This window comes from Hippocampus bargibanti, linkage group LG07 (genome assembly GCF_051943395.1).
Source record: "Hippocampus bargibanti isolate YZ-2025 linkage group LG07, ASM5194339v1, whole genome shotgun sequence".
NCBI classification, from domain to species: domain Eukaryota; kingdom Metazoa; phylum Chordata; class Actinopteri; order Syngnathiformes; family Syngnathidae; genus Hippocampus; species Hippocampus bargibanti.
The window spans coordinates 4,289,113-4,307,495 of NC_142740.1; the positions used below are offsets into that span (position 1 = coordinate 4,289,113).

Sequence of the window (18,383 nt, forward strand, 5' to 3'; positions counted from 1 at the left end):
ACACGCGCCAGCGTTCACTCAAGAGTAGTTCTCCTTTCCGTCGCTAATACCGACGCGAGGCACTATGGGAGCTTTGTCTCTCTCTCTAACATATGGAGTATTGTCACCAGTTGTACATGTACATATCTTTATAGATCATATATTTTATTAAATGTTTATTTTTCAGTACAAACCAATACAGGTTACTTATACAAGTCTTAAACATACTTATATAAACCTTAAACATACTTATATGAGCCTTAAACATGCATTCCATACAAAATATAGCACTGAAGCAACTTACGAACAAATTCACCTTCCGAACGACTGTTCGGAAAGTATCTCGTTCATAAATTGGGGAGCATCTGTACTAGATAAATTAATCCTCTTTCACATATGGAAGAATTATGAGTATTTTTTTTTTTACATTTGATGGAGGAATGATCTTTTTTTTTACATTTTCTCACCTGTAACAGTTGCATGGCCACTTCATATATGTCACGGGAGGAATCAGCAGCCTTGAAAAGAATCAGGTTCAAGAGCACCACAGTGTCAAACTGATAATCCCTGCGACCGATGCAATAGAATGGAAGAAACAAAGTGAAATTAGAAACAACAACAACAGATCACGTGTCAAGACTCTTGAGTTCTGCACCTGTTATGAAAGACGTTGGCGATGGCCCGGAAGCAACCGGTGGCCACGCGGCGTGAGCCCGTGTAGCAGCGGTCCACAGCCCAGAACATTAGGTTGCTCTGGTCCGGGTTCAATTCCAGCAGCAGCATCACCGCCTCACAGCCCAACTGGTGCACCTGAAGGAGAACTTGTATTTATTTATTTTTATTTTTTTTGCGCAGGAATAGATACAAACACTACTTGAAAGGAGCTTCATTAGATTGATCAGTTCAGTGTCAACAAAGGCCACCCAAATATTTTTTCACCAGCGTGCAATAACTAACATACAGTGATACCTTGGCTTACAAACTTAATTGGTTCCCAGACAGAGTGTGTAAGGCGAAAAGTGTGTATCCCAAAAAATAATTTCCCATAGGAAACCATTAAAATGAGAATAATCCATTCCCAGGTCCCTCATAAAACAGAATTTTCTACTTTTCTAAGCCTTAAAACTACACAAAATATACCTTATTATATGTATAATAAATGTGTTATGGTATTATAAGTAAAGGAATAAACTGTACAGTATAATAAAGTCATTTTATTTACCTTTGTGATGGTCGTTGATGGCTTGATAGAATGGAGTGGCCGCTTTCATCAGCATTAAACACTTGATGAGGAATGTAACCTTCTTCTTTCACCATATTGAGGAATGATCCCTTGTAGGTGCTTTCTCTTCGATAATTTGACCTAGTTCCTCATCAATTGTGTTCTGTTTCGCTGGGTTGATAGCATCAAGTGTGCAGATGGCTTCTGCGGGTTGTTTGATGGGATATTTTAACCTTGCAGTCTACACTCTGCCTTTGAACTACAGTAAAGTCTCGTTATATCGATATCGGATATATCGACAGTCCCGGTTATATCGATACTATTTCTATGCACGCACGGAGAAAATTACATGCAAACAGGGTCGGATATATCGATAGTTCCGGTTATATCGATATTTTTTCGGACTCCCTTGAATATCGATATAACGAGACTTTACTGTATCTAAATTGAAACTCTCTCACTGTTGTCTGCCTGTCTCTTTCATGTTTAAACCACACCCCCTCACTGCTGCGTTCTGGACCAATCACGTAGCTTTAACCGAAGACTGATAGCGGGGAATACAGGACAAAAACAGTCGGCTGCCATTTTGTTGTTAGAAGAACGGGCTCGTTCGTGAACAACACATCATTCATTGAGGCAGCTCCGTGTATGAAAAAAGTTTGTATGCCAAGGTAAAGTTCGTATGCCAAGATAAAATTTTCATAAATGTAACCAAAAACACAAGGGGTTCGTAAAGCGAGATATCACTGTATTTACTTTTTAACAACACGAGAGGGCCCTTGTTGCGCACGACCAAATTTTGTGACTTCAACCTTGTGACTTACGCCAAGCAAAATTCACTGGCTCATAGACATAGCACCTATGTAATGCTGTTAGAATGCATTATGTAACCAGATTGCGCTCTGGACTATTCTATTCATTGACAGAGTGATTTTGCAGAGGAGGGTGATGATGAGGGGAAAAAAAACAAGAACTGTTGTAAAATTTTGTTTGTGAAACTTCTGCTTCCGTGGTCCAAGTAGCACTTAGGAATTTCCAGACGTTGTTTTGCAGGTTTTTGTGGGTATGTGCCACTTTCAACAAGTTTAACAAAATCTAGAAAATAGATGGTTTTAAAGGGGAGTAAAAGAAGCTAGTTTCATAAAACAACAAAATCCTTCAGTAAATCGCCCTGGTGGCGTGAGGTTCAATTTGGATCGTTCGTACAACAGACTTCTTAGGCAACATAGGCTTAGTTATGCTGATGAGGTGATACCAGAGCAAATAGGGCAATCAGGGCAGTCGTAGACCTCATATTCAGGCAGGACAATAAAAGTAATCAGTCAGGACAATAGAAGTAATTAGTGTAGCGGCAGGGAGTAGTCCTCTGCTCCTCCCAACCTGAGAGCAGGGACCAATCATAGCAGAGTCTGGCACCGCCACGTCTGGACAGTAGGGATCTATATAGGGCCGAAAACTACCAGCAAAAGACTTTAGTTCGCTGACGAAGCCTCTTGGATAAGAAGCGAAACGTCCGACACCTTCAAATTTGTACAGATGACGGCTGAAGAAACCTTCTCATCGATGGACCACTGCTGTACGACTGAGAGCTTAGAGGTTTAACAATTACAGTTGTCAACCCTGACCATTTTCTCAGCAGATTCGGCGCTAAAAAAAAAATCAACTCATAACACATCCCACATTAGATAGTCGCCCAGAATAATCTTTTAGAAACATGACAGGTTGATAGTTTATGGATGTGTCAGAATTACATCTCACCGACCTTCTTATCGTGGGAATCCAGGATGTTGTCCAGCCACTTGTAGAGGTATCCGTCAGTGGAGAGACCAACGTTGTCAGCGACGGGACCGCAACACAACACGGCAGACATTGCCTGGAAGGAGGAGAAAGAATGCATATGGCAGTGTAATTTTTCTTCTTATTCATATTTTCACTTTTTAAACACGTTGGGGTATTTAATGAATACAACATTTTCTGAATACTTCTATTTTTGTAGTGATTCTCTGCTGCTAAGTACATGAAGAAGCTAGACTTATTTTTAGGCCAATCAGCTATAAGAGTTTGTCTGTTCCTATGTTAATTTTATTTTTCCGCCAATCAGCTTTAAGAGTTTGTCTGATCCTATGTTAATTTTATTTTTCCGCCAATCAGCTTTAAGAGTCTGTCTGTTGCTATGTTAATGTTATTTTTCGGCCAATCAGGTTCAAGAGTCTGTCTGTTGCTAGGTTAATGTTATTTTTCGGCCAATCAGGTTCAAGAGTCTATCTGTTGCTATGGTAATGTTATTTTGCGGCCAATCAACTTTAAGAGTCTGTCTGTTGCTATGTTAATTTTATTTTTCCGCCAATCAGCTTTAAGAGTCTGTCTGTTGCTGTGTTAATGTTATTTTTCCGCCAATCAGCTTTAAGAGTCTGTCTGTTGCTATGTTAATGTTATTTTTCCGCCAATCAGCTTTAAGAGTCTGTCTGTTGCTATGTTAATGTTATTTTTCCGCCAATCAACTTTAAGAGTCTGTCTGTTGCTAGGTTAATGTTATTTTTCGGCCAATCAGGTTCAAGAGTCTATCTGTTGCTAGGTTAATGTTATTTTTCGGCCAATCAGGTTCAAGAGTCTATCTGTTGCTATGGTAATGTTATTTTGCGGCCAATCAACTTTAAGAGTCTGTCTGTTGCTATGTTAATGTTATTTTTCCGCCAATCAGCTTTAAGAGTCTGTCTGTTGCTATGTTAATGTTATTTTTCCGCCAATCAACTTTAAGAGTCTGTCTGTTGCTAGGTTAATGTTATTTTTCGGCCAATCAGGTTCAAGAGTCTATCTGTTGCTAGGTTAATATTATTTTTCGGCCAATCAGGTTCAAGAGTCTATCTGTTGCTATGGTAATGTTATTTTGCGGCCAATCAACTTTAAGAGTCTGTCTGTTGCTATGTTAATTTTATTTTTCCGCCAATCAGCTTTAAGAGTCTGTCTGTTGCTGTGTTAATGTTATTTTTCCGCCAATCAGCTTTAAGAGTCTGTCTGTTGCTATGTTAATGTTATTTTTCCGCCAATCAGCTTTAAGAGTCTGTCTGTTGCTATGTTAATGTTATTTTTCCGCCAATCAACTTTAAGAGTCTGTCTGTTGCTATGTCAATGTTATTTTTCGGCCAATCAGGTACAAGAGTCTGTCTGTTGCTATGTTAATGTTATTTTTCGGCCAATCAGGTTCAAGAGTCTGTCTGTTGCTATGTTAATGTTATTTTGCGGCCAATCAACTTTAGGAGTCTGTCTGTTGCTATGTTAATTTTATTTTTCGGCCACTCAGATTAAGGAGACTGTGTGTCGCAATGTCAATTGAATTTGCCTAAAGCCTACCTAACCTGTATCGTGACTGATGTCAAAACGATATTTGTAACATGACTGCTTCTTTAATTAAACAATCATGTATACAATTTTTGACTTCAAGATGGCGCCGCGAGAGTGGCTGCATTTCCAGCAGTTACTGTATGTTGTTTTTCTACTTCCTTCTTTCCTTTCACAAGTTTGCTGCTGTGAAATGTACATTTCTCCACTTTGAGACTAATAAAGGTAAATCCAATCCAATCCAAATTAGTCCTCACACGGCCAGAACTGGACTCAATCTGATTTAGGAACTTTAAAGTGTCCTTGAGAGTTTTGAAAGGCGCTTATAAATGAAATGTATTATGATTATTATAAATGAGAGTGTCATTTTCCCATCTTCCAATGAATCCTAGCAAAACAATTCTACATCCACACATACCTTTAACGCGCAGTATTGATGGCGGTTGATCTGCATGTTCCGATCGCTGTAGCGATCCAGCGGTGTGAACATGATGCTAAAGGGGCCGGCCCAGTGGCTGAACAACATGAAGAGGCTGTGTCGTAACGACTGCTGTGGGAAGATGCTCCGCCGTTGGTGAACTGGAAAGGGACGTTGCATTTGTTTCAATTTAAAAGATAATTTTCAACGTTTTTCAATGCGGGATCCCCTTAAACTCATTCACTTCCATTGCCGAATTTATTTGGGAATTGAAAAAAAAAAAAGCATGACGTGGAGCGCAATTCTCAAATTCGTTTGGGTTTTGTTTTTTTTTTTTTCTTGAGAGGGGGAGCCGATAAAGCGCTGGCCAGACCTCTAGCATTAATTTTTGGCTTTTTTTTTTTTTACAGCCACCCCCATTTCAAGTTCAGATAACTCCAGACCCATATAACTTAGGAATTAACTCTTAATTTTTGGTGAACAAAAGACTATCTGACCGGAGCAGCACAGTGGACAACCGGTTAGTACGCCTGCCTCGCAGTGCAGAGGTCCCCGGGTTCGATTCTGGTAAGCCGATAACCAGAATCGAACCCGGGGACCTTTGCACTGCGAGGCAGGCGTACTAACCAGTTGTCCACTGTGCTGCTGCCCCTGTGTGAATTTTGTATATTTTTCTGCAAAGTGTTGGGGGATCACATTTCAAGCTCCGCTAACTCCAGACACAAATAACTTAGGAATGAACTCTAGTTTTCTAATGAAAGAAAAGTCTTACAAAGGTTTCTTGAATGTTTATGTAGTCCTAAAACTCAATATTGTGTGGGTCTTGCAATTTGAGTGAAAATGACAAAAGCCCTGGCACTGGGGTGGACACGTTTTTGCACATACTCTGGCAGTGAATGAGTTATAGAGGAAACATTTTCATAACACTAAAAAAAATAAATAAATATGATGCTCACATTATGAATGAAGTCACTTAAATTAAGTAATATTACAGGATTCCAAAATGAGGTCATACCTGGTACATTCTGGATGATGTTTGCCACAAGCGCGCTAAAGTGACAACGGATGTCTTTCAACGTATCGGAGTCCTTGTCGTTTTCCGCCTCCAGTAGCTGTCGGGTGAGGTCCACGTACTCGAGCAGCGTGCTGTTCAGAGAGTGACTCTCACCATCTAAGCCCCCACTTCCTCTGTGACAAAAGAAAAAAGTATGTTTACTTGAAAGAAACACCTTTAAATATTTTTTTTCAGTTCAAAAATTGTGAAGTTGGAATCCATTTTTTAGCTAATTTTTGTACAGTAAAGTCTCGTTATATCGATATTCAAGGGAGTCCGAAAAAATATCGATATAACCGGGACTATCGATATATCCGACCCTGTTTGCATGTAATTTTCTCCGTGCGTGCATAGAAATAGTATCGATATAACCGGGACTATCGATATATCCGATATCGATATAACGAGACTTTACTGTATTTTGAACAAAACATCTATTGTTATTTATGACGGGAAGAATAATTACCATATTTTCTGGAATATAAGGCAGAACTTCATCAAATGACATATTTAAGAACCTTTTCCATACATAAGGTGCACCGCATTATAAGGGCCACCTTCAATGAATGACATACAGTGATACCTGGGTTTACGAACCTCTTGGCTTACGAACGTTTCGGTTTACGAACGTTAAAGTTATGAAAATGTTACCTTGGCATATGAACTTTTTTTACACGAAGCTGCCTCAATGAGTGATGTGTCTTTCGCGAACGAGCCCGTTCTAACAACAAAATGGCAGCCGACTGTTTTTGTCCTCTATACCCCGCCCCAAGTCTTCGGTTAAAGCCACGTGATTGGTCAAGAACGCAGCAGTGAGGGGAGGTGGTTTAAACATTAAAGAGACAGGCAGACGGCAGTGAGAGAGTTTCAACTTTGATAGTTGAAAGGCAGAGTGTAGACTGCAAGGTTAAAATATCCTATCAATCAACCGCCACAAACAACCCGCACAAGCCATCTGTACACTTGATGCAAAGAGCTATCAGCCCAGCTAAACAGAACACAATTGATGAGGAACTAGATAAAATTATCGCAGAGAAAGCACCTACAAGGGATCATTCCTCAAAATGGTGAAAGAAGAAGGTTACGTTCCTCATCAAGTATTTAATGCTGATGAAACCGGCTACTCTATTCCATCAAAGACATCAACGGCCATCACAAAGGTCAATAAAACAACGTTATTATACAGTACCATTTATTTCTTTAATTATAATACCATAGCACATTTTAATGGTTTCCTATGGGAAATAAATTTTTGGGATACACACTTTTCACCGTACACACTCGTAAGTTCGTAAGCCAAGGTATTACTGTATTTTAAAAGGTTTTCTATACATAAAACGCACCGGATTATGAGGCGCATTGTCAGCTTTTGAAAAAAATATTTTCTTTTAGGTGCGCCTTACTGTGCAAAAAATACGGTAATTATTATAATTATATTATGTAATCATTAATAATAATAATAGTAATTTTCATGAGCAAAAAGCCCATTTTGATCATTTCTAAGTTCATACATATGTGTACTTTGGATATCGTACATCTGACTGATGACACCAGCGTCAGCCAAGAGCTCAAAAATCCGGACCAGCTGGACCCTGAGAATGTCGCGGCGCCGGCGTCGCTTCATGTTCTGTCAATCAAAAAGATCATTACCGTGTTTGATTCACTTAACATTCACACGACATATGCGACTCGCTCCCACCTCTCCCCCCCCAAACTTACTTCAGGTCTTCTTTCCAGAGCTTCTTTAATTATAGGATTTAGCTCCTCTATCAACTCTCTGTTGATGTTAGAAGTCGTTTCATTAGCATGTGAGAATCACAAAGAATTAAATGGCGGTTGTTGTGATGGAGGGGGCCGGGATCCCTGTACCTGAAGGCTACCGGGTTGGTCCTGCCAAGTCCCAGCACGAGAGACTCTGTGATGTCCATGTTCTCGGAGCGCATCATTGGAACAATGTGTTTGAACAGCGAGGAAAGGGAGGGAGTCCCCACAATCTAGGAAGAAAAAAAAAAAACGTCGCGGAATATTCAAAATAAATAAATGCATAAATAAATCAATCAATCAATAAAAATGAATAAATACATGGATAAATAAATAGATGGGTAGGCAAAAACAGATACATAAATAAAAAGCAAACAATGAAAACATAATAAATAACCAAATAAATAATAATGGATAAATAAATAGATGGGTAGATAAAAACAGATAAATACATGAATAAATAAATACATTTATATATTTATTATTTTTATATTATAATAATGATTACAATAATTATGATTATAATTATTATCATAATAATTATAATAATAATTAGAATAATTATTACAATGCTTATTATTATAACTATTATTATAATATTATAATATATTATATTTTATCATATTATATTATATTATATTATATTATATTATATTATATTATGATGATTATGATTATTAGTAGTAGTAGTAGTAGTAGTAGTAGTAGTAGTAGTAGTAATATTATAATTAGTATAATTCTTAGTATAATTATTAGCATTATTATTATTATTATTATTATTGTTATTATTACTACTACTACTACTACTACTACTACTACTACTACTACTAGTGGTAGCCGATAGGACAGAATGGGACATGTTAAGTACACAATAGATAACTATTATTATAACTATTATTATTATTATTATTATTATTATATTATATTATATTATATTATATTATATTATATTATATCATTTTATATTATATTATATTATATTATATTATATTATATTATATTATATTATATCATCTCATCAGATGAGATATTATATTATATTATATTATATTATATTATATTATATTATATTATATTATATTATATTATATTATATTATGATGATGATTATTATTATTATTATTATTAGTAGTAGTAGTAGTACAGTAAAGTCTCGTTATATCGATATCGGATATATCGATAGTCCCGGTTATATCGATACTATTTCTATGCACGGACGGAGAAAATTACATGCAAACAGGGTCGGATATATCGATAGTCCCGGTTATATCGATATTTTTTCGGACTCCCTTGAATATCGATATAACGAGACTTTACTGTATTATAATTAGTATAATTCTTAGTATAATTATTAGCATTATTATTATTATTATTATTATTATTATTATTATTATTATTATTATTATTGTTATTATTACTACTACTACTACTACTACTACTAGTGGTAGCCGATAGGACAGAATAGACAGACATGGTGGACCAGATGAAAAGTGGACATATTCGGACTAGATTGGAATGTACAAGTCAGGGCAGCATGGGACAAATCAGAGCAGGACAGGATGACTACGGGCTGGACAGAACTGGATGAAAAAAGATATGACAGATTTGAAAATCGAGAGGACGGGACTGGATAGGACAAAGTAGTACAGACTCGGAATTATACATGGCAGGTCAGACCTTGGAATCGTAGCTGTAGCCGCTGTCCGGCGTCGACGCCAGCGTCTCGGACGGGGAACAGCGGACGGAGCCTGAGGCGGACGAGGACGAGCATGAGGGGGACGAGGACGAAGAAGCCGAACTGCAGCAAAGGATCAGGTAATTCCGCCACAGGCTGACGTAGGAGTCGCTACTGCTCAGGCTGTTTACTTTTTTGGCGTTGATGGGGCTACTGAGGTTGGACAAATCACAGCCAAGGTCAAAAAAGTGAAATCAGTCTAATCCGTAGAGCGTATTTGAGGTCGCCGTTGAACCGTACTTGATGTCGACTTGAGGAGAGAGCAGTTGTAACCGGGTGTAAGCAAACATCCAGGCGTAGTTGAGAGCGCTGGGGCAATGCTTGGGGAGGTTCTCCTGGGACAGGTAGCTGGACAAGCTGATGACCCATGGGTCCTGGCCTTGGGTGACATGCGCAAACACCCAGATGTGAGACGGGCTCACCACATCAAACTGGTGGCTGATGGGAGACGAGCTCCACTCCGCTAGCGCTTGGAGGTCGATGCCGCTGGGACAGTATAGCAGGTTGGTCTGGAAAGAAGGTCAAGACAATAGTTTTGTTTCAACTAAGTTCGACCTATAAAAATTCAGGCTGTTCCAGTAGCACTGTAAAGATCAATAGAAAACGTTTGCTTCGTATTAGGCCCGTTAGTTAACCAAAAACGGGCGCACACGTGTACAAATTACATGCGATATTTTTTTTTATGCCCCCACCAACATGGCAGAAAATTGATGAAAAGGTTTCTTCAGCCATCATCTGTACTTCTTTGAAGGTCTCGGACGTTTCGGTCCTTATCCGAGAAGCTTCGTCAGCAAACTAAAGTCTAACTGGTAGTTTTGGCCCTACTGTCCAGACGTGACGGTGCCGGACACTGCTATGATTGGTCCGTGCTCTCAGGTTGGGGGGAGCAGAGGACTAATCCCTGCGGCTCCACTGATTGCTTCTATTGTCCTGACTGACGACTGGCCTGATTGCCCAATTTGCCCTGGTATCACCTCATCAGCATAACTAAGCCTACGTTGCCTAAGCAGTCTATTGTACGAACGATCCAAATTGAACCTCACTCCACCATTACGGTGATTTTGCTGTTTTATAAAAATAGCTTCTTTTACTCCCCTTTCAAACCATCTATTTTCTGACAGTACAGATGACGGCTGAAGAAACCTTTTCATCGATGAACCATTCCTGTACGACTCAGAGCTTACACAGACGTATGGCAGAAAATTGTATACCTGATCGGCACCAGTGAGATGAATGAAGCTCTCCAACACCGATGCACTCAGTCTATCCATGACATCTATCGCCAATTCCTCATCGCCCTAAAAGAGTGGCGGAGAGAACAATTTAGAGACAAATTCAAAAGATTATTTCGATGTTAACTCATTCGCTGCCAGACAATGTGCAAAAATGTGTCCACTACACTGCCAAGGTTTTTGTCATTTTCAAATTGCAGGAACCACAGAATATTGAGTTTTAGGACTACATAAACATTCAATGCAGCGTAAGAAATCTTTGATTCTCTTCTTTCGTCAGAAAAAAAGTTAATTCCTCAATTATTTGGGTCTGGAGTTATCTGAGCTTGAAATGGGGGCAGCTGTGCAAAATACAAAAAAAAAGTTTATTTTAAGCTTACTTGATTGTAGAGTTATCTGCATTGAAAGTGGGGTCGGCTGTACAAAAGGTAAATGCTGACCCCTCGTGGGAGGGTAAAACATTGCCAGAGGTTTGACCGAAACTTGAAATGCATCCCCGCAAGAAAAAACAAAACCCGAACAAATTCAGGAATGGCATTCCACATCATGTTTTTCAATTCTCGGATTTATTCGGGAATGGTAGTGAATGAGCTAAAAAAATAAAATAAAATGAAGGGGGTTCTCAAACTGAGGTACGGGGACACTTGGGTGTCCACTAGCTGTCAATTAGGGGTCCGCAAAATGCAATAAATTGTTATTTTAAATTATTACATACAAGTGATCGGTAATTTCCAATGTATCATCATCAATATTATCGTCAAAGTTGCTTTTGTTATGTGCAATATTACATCGTTAATGTCTCAAAAAAAGTTAGCCATTCAAAACCTAATGGGTCTATTGATTGACCGATAATTAGGAAGAAGTGATAAAGTCGTTAATCAGCGAATCAGTGCAGTAAAGTCTCGTTATATCGATATCGGTTATATCGATAGTACTGCTTATTACGATACTATTTCTATGAACGCAAGGAGAAAATTACATGCTCGCAGGATCGGATATATCGATAGTCCGGTTATATCGATATTATTTCCGACTCCCGAGAATATCGATAAAACGAGACTTTACTGTATATGCAAATGCAAGTGATACATTAGTAAAACATAGTTTTCTTGATTAGAATACCACGCCTCTGGGCGTTCTAAGCGTGACCAGCCGTAAGCAATAAAACATTCTCTTCCATGAACTGATAAATTTGTAACCTGGCTAATGAGCTCTTCCTGTGGAGGAGTTTCAAGTCGTAAATTGCTTCGGTGATAAAGGAGTTTCCCAAATCCTAAATTCTGTCCAAGGCCAGATCTCCTAGATCAGGGGTGTCAAAGTCATTTTTTTGCAGCGGGCCACATTGTAGTTGTGGTTTCCTCTCGAGGGCCGTTATGAATTTGGGGAACCCATTAGAATGTTTAAATCCCTTCAAATATTACATATAGAGCACACAGCAAATTAATGAATAACTTGTTTTCAAATCTGAAGTCAAGAATAATGACTTTTATTGTGGTTGACATCCAAAAATATGAAATTTTGGCTCAGATTTTAGCAATCATCATGGAATTTAACAAGTTTGATTTGCTTTCGCGGGCCGAAAAAAATGATGTGGCGGGCCAGATTTGGCCCGCGGGCCTTGACTTTGACACCTGTGTCCTAGATGAAGATGACAGTTAAATTTGCTGTGTCTGTTGACCTCAGATTGGGGTCAATCTGAGGTTGTCTGTGTTTCAATTGTGTATTCGACTCACATATGTTGACTAAGCATATAACAGCATGAAACTTTTAAATACGATAACTTCTTATTATGTCTCTATGAATAATATGTGCAGGAGGCGAAACATTCTATTGGTTTCCCCCAAATTCATCGAGAGCAAACCGTAACTGCAATGTAGCCAGCGTCAAAAAATGAATTTGATACCTCTGCCCGAAACTGATAACCGCTGCTTTGAAATTAGCACGATTAGCATGATTATTAGCCTTATTACCTTGCCAATCCCCAGTGTGGTATGAAGTGCGCGGACCTCCTTCAGAACATTGACACCCAGCCTGCGCGTGGCAGGGCGACAACTGCAGAGCACCACCATGGCCAAACCTTCCACCACGTGTAGCACACCAAGCAATGAGCGCTCCATAGAAACAGAATGGCTCCTGGTTGAACTCTGTGGAGACAAGACAAGCTCATGTTGAGAACAAGTCCTTCATTTTTATGATACCAAAAAGAGGAATCGACCTGTACATCGTGGCTCCTGTTGTTGCTCTGCGCTACCTGCCTCCACTGACTGATGAGCTGCAAGAGCATCTTGACCGAGTTATCCAGCAGCGTGGGGTGAACATCCGTCACCTCACGCATGATGAAGTAGACGAAGCCCGACAGGACGTCTTCGCGCCACTCCGGGAAGTCCACCATGAGGGCTTGGAGTGAAGTGAAGGCTAAGCCGCGGAGCTCTTCGTCCATATGGATAGTCAGCCTAGGTGGGGGGGAGAATTGAGAAAAAAAAGTTAAATACAGTGAGACCTCAACTTACAAACACCTTAACTTACAAACTTTTCGTCTTACAAACGTCAAATTTATGACAATTAAACCTTATAATAAGCACTATTTTCATAATACACACCCACCACGGCTGGCGGAGTGATCTTCGGCGGAAGCACACGACCGAACAGCACCAGAGGTTAAGTTATCAACAGTCCTTATGGAAGGTGACTCTCCTTCCATAAGCCATCAACAACCATCAAAAAGGTCAATAAAACTTTATTTTACAGCACAGTTTATTTCTTTAATTACAGTCCTCATGTAATGCGCCTCTCTTTCCAAACAACAATTCCCTTTGACCTCCAACGCCATTCCATCAAGCCACCAATGACCATCACAAATGTAAATAAAGTGACTTTATGATACAATGCACTGTATTTCTTTCATTACAATACAATCACACATTTATTATACATAGAATAAGGTATGTTGTGTGTAGTTTTAAGGCTTATTTAGTTGAAAAGTATATTTTATGGAAACCCGGGAACGGATTATTCCCATTTTAATGGTTTCCTATGGGAATTTTTTTTTTAGATACACACTTACAAACCCTGTCTGGGAACCAATTAAGTTCGTAAATTGAGGTTTCACTGTAGATGAAAATGTATCATTTCTAGCCGACCCTGAAAAACACCAAGAAATGAAAAATATTATGGATCTTATGGATCTATTATGGATTGCAAATTTCCCTATTGTGGGACGAATAAAGGTTTTCTGATTCTGATCTTTCACTATTATTGGTTGAATAGGGACCATAGCAAATGATGAACAGCGAAAATCCACAAATTATTCTCACTCGCCTAAAATTGCTTATGATTAACTATCCATATTAACTCATTCACTGCCATTCCCGAATGTATTCAAAAATTGTAAGTATGACATAGAGCGTCATTCCCGAATTTGTTTGGGTTTTGGTGAAGCGCTGGTCAGACCTCTGCAATGTTTTTTCCTCTTCCATAAGGGAGCAGCATTCTCCCTTTTCTCCATGTTAGCGCTTTGTTCCAGCTTCAGCTGTTGTTAAATAATAATCCATTTCATTTCTAAGCGCCATTCAAAACTCTCAAGGATACTTTACAGTCACAGGATATTTTTTCCCGCGAGTGAGCAGCGGCAGCCACACGCGCCAGCGTTCACTCAACCCGGAAGTAACAAAGTAAAAAAAAAAAAAAAAAACGCCTATAATCTGCTTCAGAAACCTGCTTGAAAAAACCGATTTGTTCGAAAACCGAAACATGACTTTCCATTATAATCAATGTAATTTTTTTTAATCAGTTCTAAATCTAGAAAACAACTTTAAGAAAGCAATTTGTAACTATTTTACAGCATAAATTGTATAAACACGTACACTGGATCAAAGGTTGGGACCCCCCACCCCGCTCTAAATTGTACCGATGTGTAATAGGAATTATAATTCGTCTCAATGAGCACGGTGAATGGCTGGTGACGAGTTCAGGGTTGACCCGGACGTCTGGAACGAGTCTTGTTTATTCTGTCGTCCGACCAACAAAACCAAACAAGTGCTATATAAACCAATATGTATGTATTGCATTGTATTTTCGACAGTTGTCCCCATTTCAAGCTCTGATAACTCCAGACCCATATAACTTGGGAATTAACTGGGATTTTTTTTCAGATGAGAGCATTTGAGATTTCTTACGCCGAATTGAATGTTTATGTAGTCCTAAAACTCAATATTCTGTGGGGCCTGGAATTTGAGTGAAAATGACAAAAACCCTGGCACTGGAGTGGACATATTTTTGCACATGTCTGGCAGTGAATGAGTTCAGCAATAAAGATAATAAAATAGCATGAAAGAAAAAAAAATAAAAAAATAAACCACCTTGATTTTGGTTTCAGTTTGGGCATCACATGATTTTATATGCTGTGAGATTTTTTTGCCCTTATTTAATTAAAGTGGTTGCCTATCCGAAGCTCGCTTGTATCTTATATTTTGGCCTACAGCACGAAGCAAAAAAAATGTAAAAAAAAAAAAAAAAAAAAAAAAAAAACTAAAATAAAATAAAAAACAACCAAAGACAGAGGGGAAAAAAAAGTAAAACCCAGTCATGGTACAACAATAATCAAAAAGAAGACATACTTGGCAAGGAGCTCGATGAGATCTTGTCTGCTCATACCATCTGGTATCAGTCTCGGAATGGCAGCCACGCACGTGCGGAACAGATCGATCTTTGGTTTCCTTTCCCCCCTGTCAACCAATCAAACTTGAGTCAAACTTGAATGGGTGAAACACCCAAGCGGACGTGCATACAGAGAGGACCATACGTGATCATATCCTCTGGCTCCTTGTTGGACATTTGGACGCTAGTCATGCTCATGGAACGTCCCACTTCTTTGTCAAGGTGTCTCAGGATATTATCCAAGGCTTTTCTCACTTGCGGGTAGTATAAAGACATGCCTGGAAGTGATAAAAATGAATGAATGAATCGATTGCAAACATTGATGCTAGTTGATTCCAGAAATTCCAGAAAAATGAATATTTAAATAAATAGATAAATAAATATATAAATATATGTATAAATATATAAATAAATATATGAATAAATATATGAATAAATATATAAATGAACATATAAATAAATATATAAATAAATATATGAATCAATATATAAATGAACATATAAATAAATATATAATATATAAATGAACAAACGAACAAATGAGTAAATAAATTAAATATATAAACGAATGAATGCATAAATAAATAATAATAATCATCATCATCATCATCATCATAATAATAATACATTTCATTTATAAGCGGCTTTATTCATCCATGATCTGCTATGGTACTGCACTCTGCTAATCCCCCAAACTTTTTTTGGTGGGTGTTGCATGCTACCAGCCATTTAAAATTTGAGTTTGAAGAACTACTTTTCCATTGATTCGGGGCCAGGACAAAATCCAACTTCAATGGACATTTAGGACGGCGGGGGAAAACAAAAAAATCATTGGCACCGCTCTACCCACTCTAGAGGATTTGCACACTGCAAAAACCAAGACAAGAGTGCGGAAAATGCTACCAGACCCTCCGCACCCTGCCCACCACCTTTTCCAGCGACTCCCCACAGGCAAGCGCTACCGGTCCATGCACACCAAATTCAATTAGATTAGATTAGCCTTTACTCGTGTCCTCCATACATATTTGTCATGATGATACTAGTGCATCGTGTTCTACGAGAGACAAATTCCTTGTGTGTTCTACATACTTGGCCAATAAAGATAATTCTGATTCTGACTCATATATTCTAAAAACTGCCAGATCTTGTTTCAGGATCTCAACCACAATACATGTATCTCAAAACTTTTATTTTTACTTGCCTTCTTCAAGAGAAAACGTATTTAATTTCAAATACTAGTATTTGAAAAGGGGTGTGTAGACTTTTGATACCCACCGTTTAGCAATAAACCAGCCATAAATATTGGCCACATTCTTTAAAATGAGCAAACTTAGCCCCTGCTACCTCGAAATGTGTCATGACTGAAGCGTACCGATAACCCTGGCCTCCTCATCTGTGAGTGTGGTGTTGAGGAAGATCTTTTTAACGCGGAGGGTGTTCCCGGAGGGCATGATGATGCTGGTGGTGGGCATGGGGGGCTCGCTGTCCTTTTGCTGCAGGCTGTTGGCTATCACCAGGAAGGCTCGAAGGCCGATATTCATCCTCTGGGAGGGAGATGAAAAAAATAAATAAATAAAATACAGTGATACCTTGGCTTACGAACGTAATTGGTTCCCAGACAGAGTGTGTAAGGCAAAAAAAGTGTGTATCCCAAAAATTAATTTCCTAGAGGAAACCATTAAAATGAGAATAATCCGTTCCCAGGTTCCCATAAAACATAATTTTGTACTTTCTAAATTTTCTTAAAACTATACAAAATATACCTTATTTTATGTATAATAAATGTGTTATTGTATTGTAAATAACACATATATTATAGTTATAGCTACCTTAAAACTACACAAAATATACCTTATTTTATGTATAATAAACGTGTTATTTCATTTGTAAATAACACTCTTAAAACTACACAAAATATACCTTATTTTACGTATAATAAATGTGTTATTGTATTGTAAATCTTAAAACTACACAAAATAGACCTTATTTTATGTATAATAAATGTGTTATTGTATTGTAAATCTTAAAACTACACAAAATATACCTTATTTGATGTATAATAAATGTGTTATTGTATTGTAAATAACTAAACTAAATAAGTTTTGAGGCTTATTTAGTAGAAAACTGTTTTATGGGTACCTGGGAACGGATTATTCTCATTTTAATGTTTTTTTGGGAAATAAATGTTTGGAAGACACACTTTTCACCTTACACACACTTTCTGGGAACCAATTAAGTTCATAAGCCGAGGTATCACTGTACAATCTTTCGTTATAAACATCTCATGTTTCAATTTGGGCACATGCGGTTTATAGACAGGTGCGGTTTATTTGTTTACAAAATGTTTTTTGCTTTTAAAAATATACAGGGTGAGGCTAATAATCAGGTGCACTCTGTAAATCCGGAAATTACGGTAAAAAAAAAAAAGGTTGATTTTGATGCTTTACCTCTGGGTTGATGGTGAAGGTTTTGTGAAACTTGCCTACGCAGAGAAGGTCATAGATGATCTCTTTCATGGCAAAGTCCAGTCTTTCCTAAAACAAAGAGGACAATGTAAAGCCAGGGGGACTCCAGAAAGAGAAAAAAAAGTTTTGTTTTATTTTATTATCATTTTTTTTGGTTACCTGAGCTATGAACTGGATAATTCTAACAAATATGTTGAGGGGCGTATCCCGCGGCACAACACTGCGGGACCCTTTGGGGAAAAGTGCTGAAACAATGCTGAGTAGTCGACTAGGAGGATAAAGAAGATCACGGATACCATTTTGAGATTCAAAAAACAGCTGTGAAATCAATGAAAGATAAACACTCTGACTGACCTCTGAGTGACAGTGTTGCTCTCACACTTGATTCTGATAATGTACACCCAAAGCAGCCGGTAGAGTGACTCCAGAGCCACTCTGGACATTTTGGGGTCTTTGTTCTGTAGGGAGTAAAAAAAAAAAAAAAAAAAAAAAAAGAGGGATATGTGTAAGCAGCCACACTTT

At 38.2% G+C, this 18,383-nt stretch overlaps 1 protein-coding gene across 15 annotated transcripts in view; it reads right to left on the reverse strand.

Annotated features, from left to right (window-relative positions):
- Positions 1-18,383, reverse strand: part of fryl (FRY like transcription coactivator) — a 121,231-nt gene that overhangs the window by 47,695 nt on the left and 55,153 nt on the right. For all 15 annotated transcript variants that reach the window (XR_016115617.1, XR_016115616.1, XR_016115619.1 and 12 more), the window contains 19 exons: positions 18,216-18,319; positions 18,021-18,129; positions 17,844-17,930; positions 16,769-16,940; positions 15,542-15,674; positions 15,357-15,464; positions 12,956-13,193; positions 12,711-12,884; positions 10,720-10,806; positions 9,749-10,017; positions 9,451-9,661; positions 7,882-8,006; positions 7,732-7,789; positions 7,548-7,639; positions 5,974-6,146; positions 4,959-5,119; positions 2,964-3,074; positions 635-789; positions 447-546 (listed from right to left, as the gene is read on the reverse strand). Coding sequence is in view for 12 of the 15 variants with exons in the window: in XM_089001443.1 (XP_088857569.1) it covers positions 447-546; positions 635-789; positions 2,964-3,074; positions 4,959-5,119; positions 5,974-6,146; positions 7,548-7,639; positions 7,732-7,789; positions 7,882-8,006; positions 9,451-9,661; positions 9,749-10,017; positions 10,720-10,806; positions 12,711-12,884; positions 12,956-13,193; positions 15,357-15,464; positions 15,542-15,674; positions 16,769-16,940; positions 17,844-17,930; positions 18,021-18,129; positions 18,216-18,319 (2,667 nt within the window). In the remaining 3 variants the exon portion in view is untranslated. The remainder of the gene's footprint in view (positions 1-446; positions 547-634; positions 790-2,963; positions 3,075-4,958; positions 5,120-5,973; positions 6,147-7,547; positions 7,640-7,731; positions 7,790-7,881; positions 8,007-9,450; positions 9,662-9,748; positions 10,018-10,719; positions 10,807-12,710; positions 12,885-12,955; positions 13,194-15,356; positions 15,465-15,541; positions 15,675-16,768; positions 16,941-17,843; positions 17,931-18,020; positions 18,130-18,215; positions 18,320-18,383) is intronic.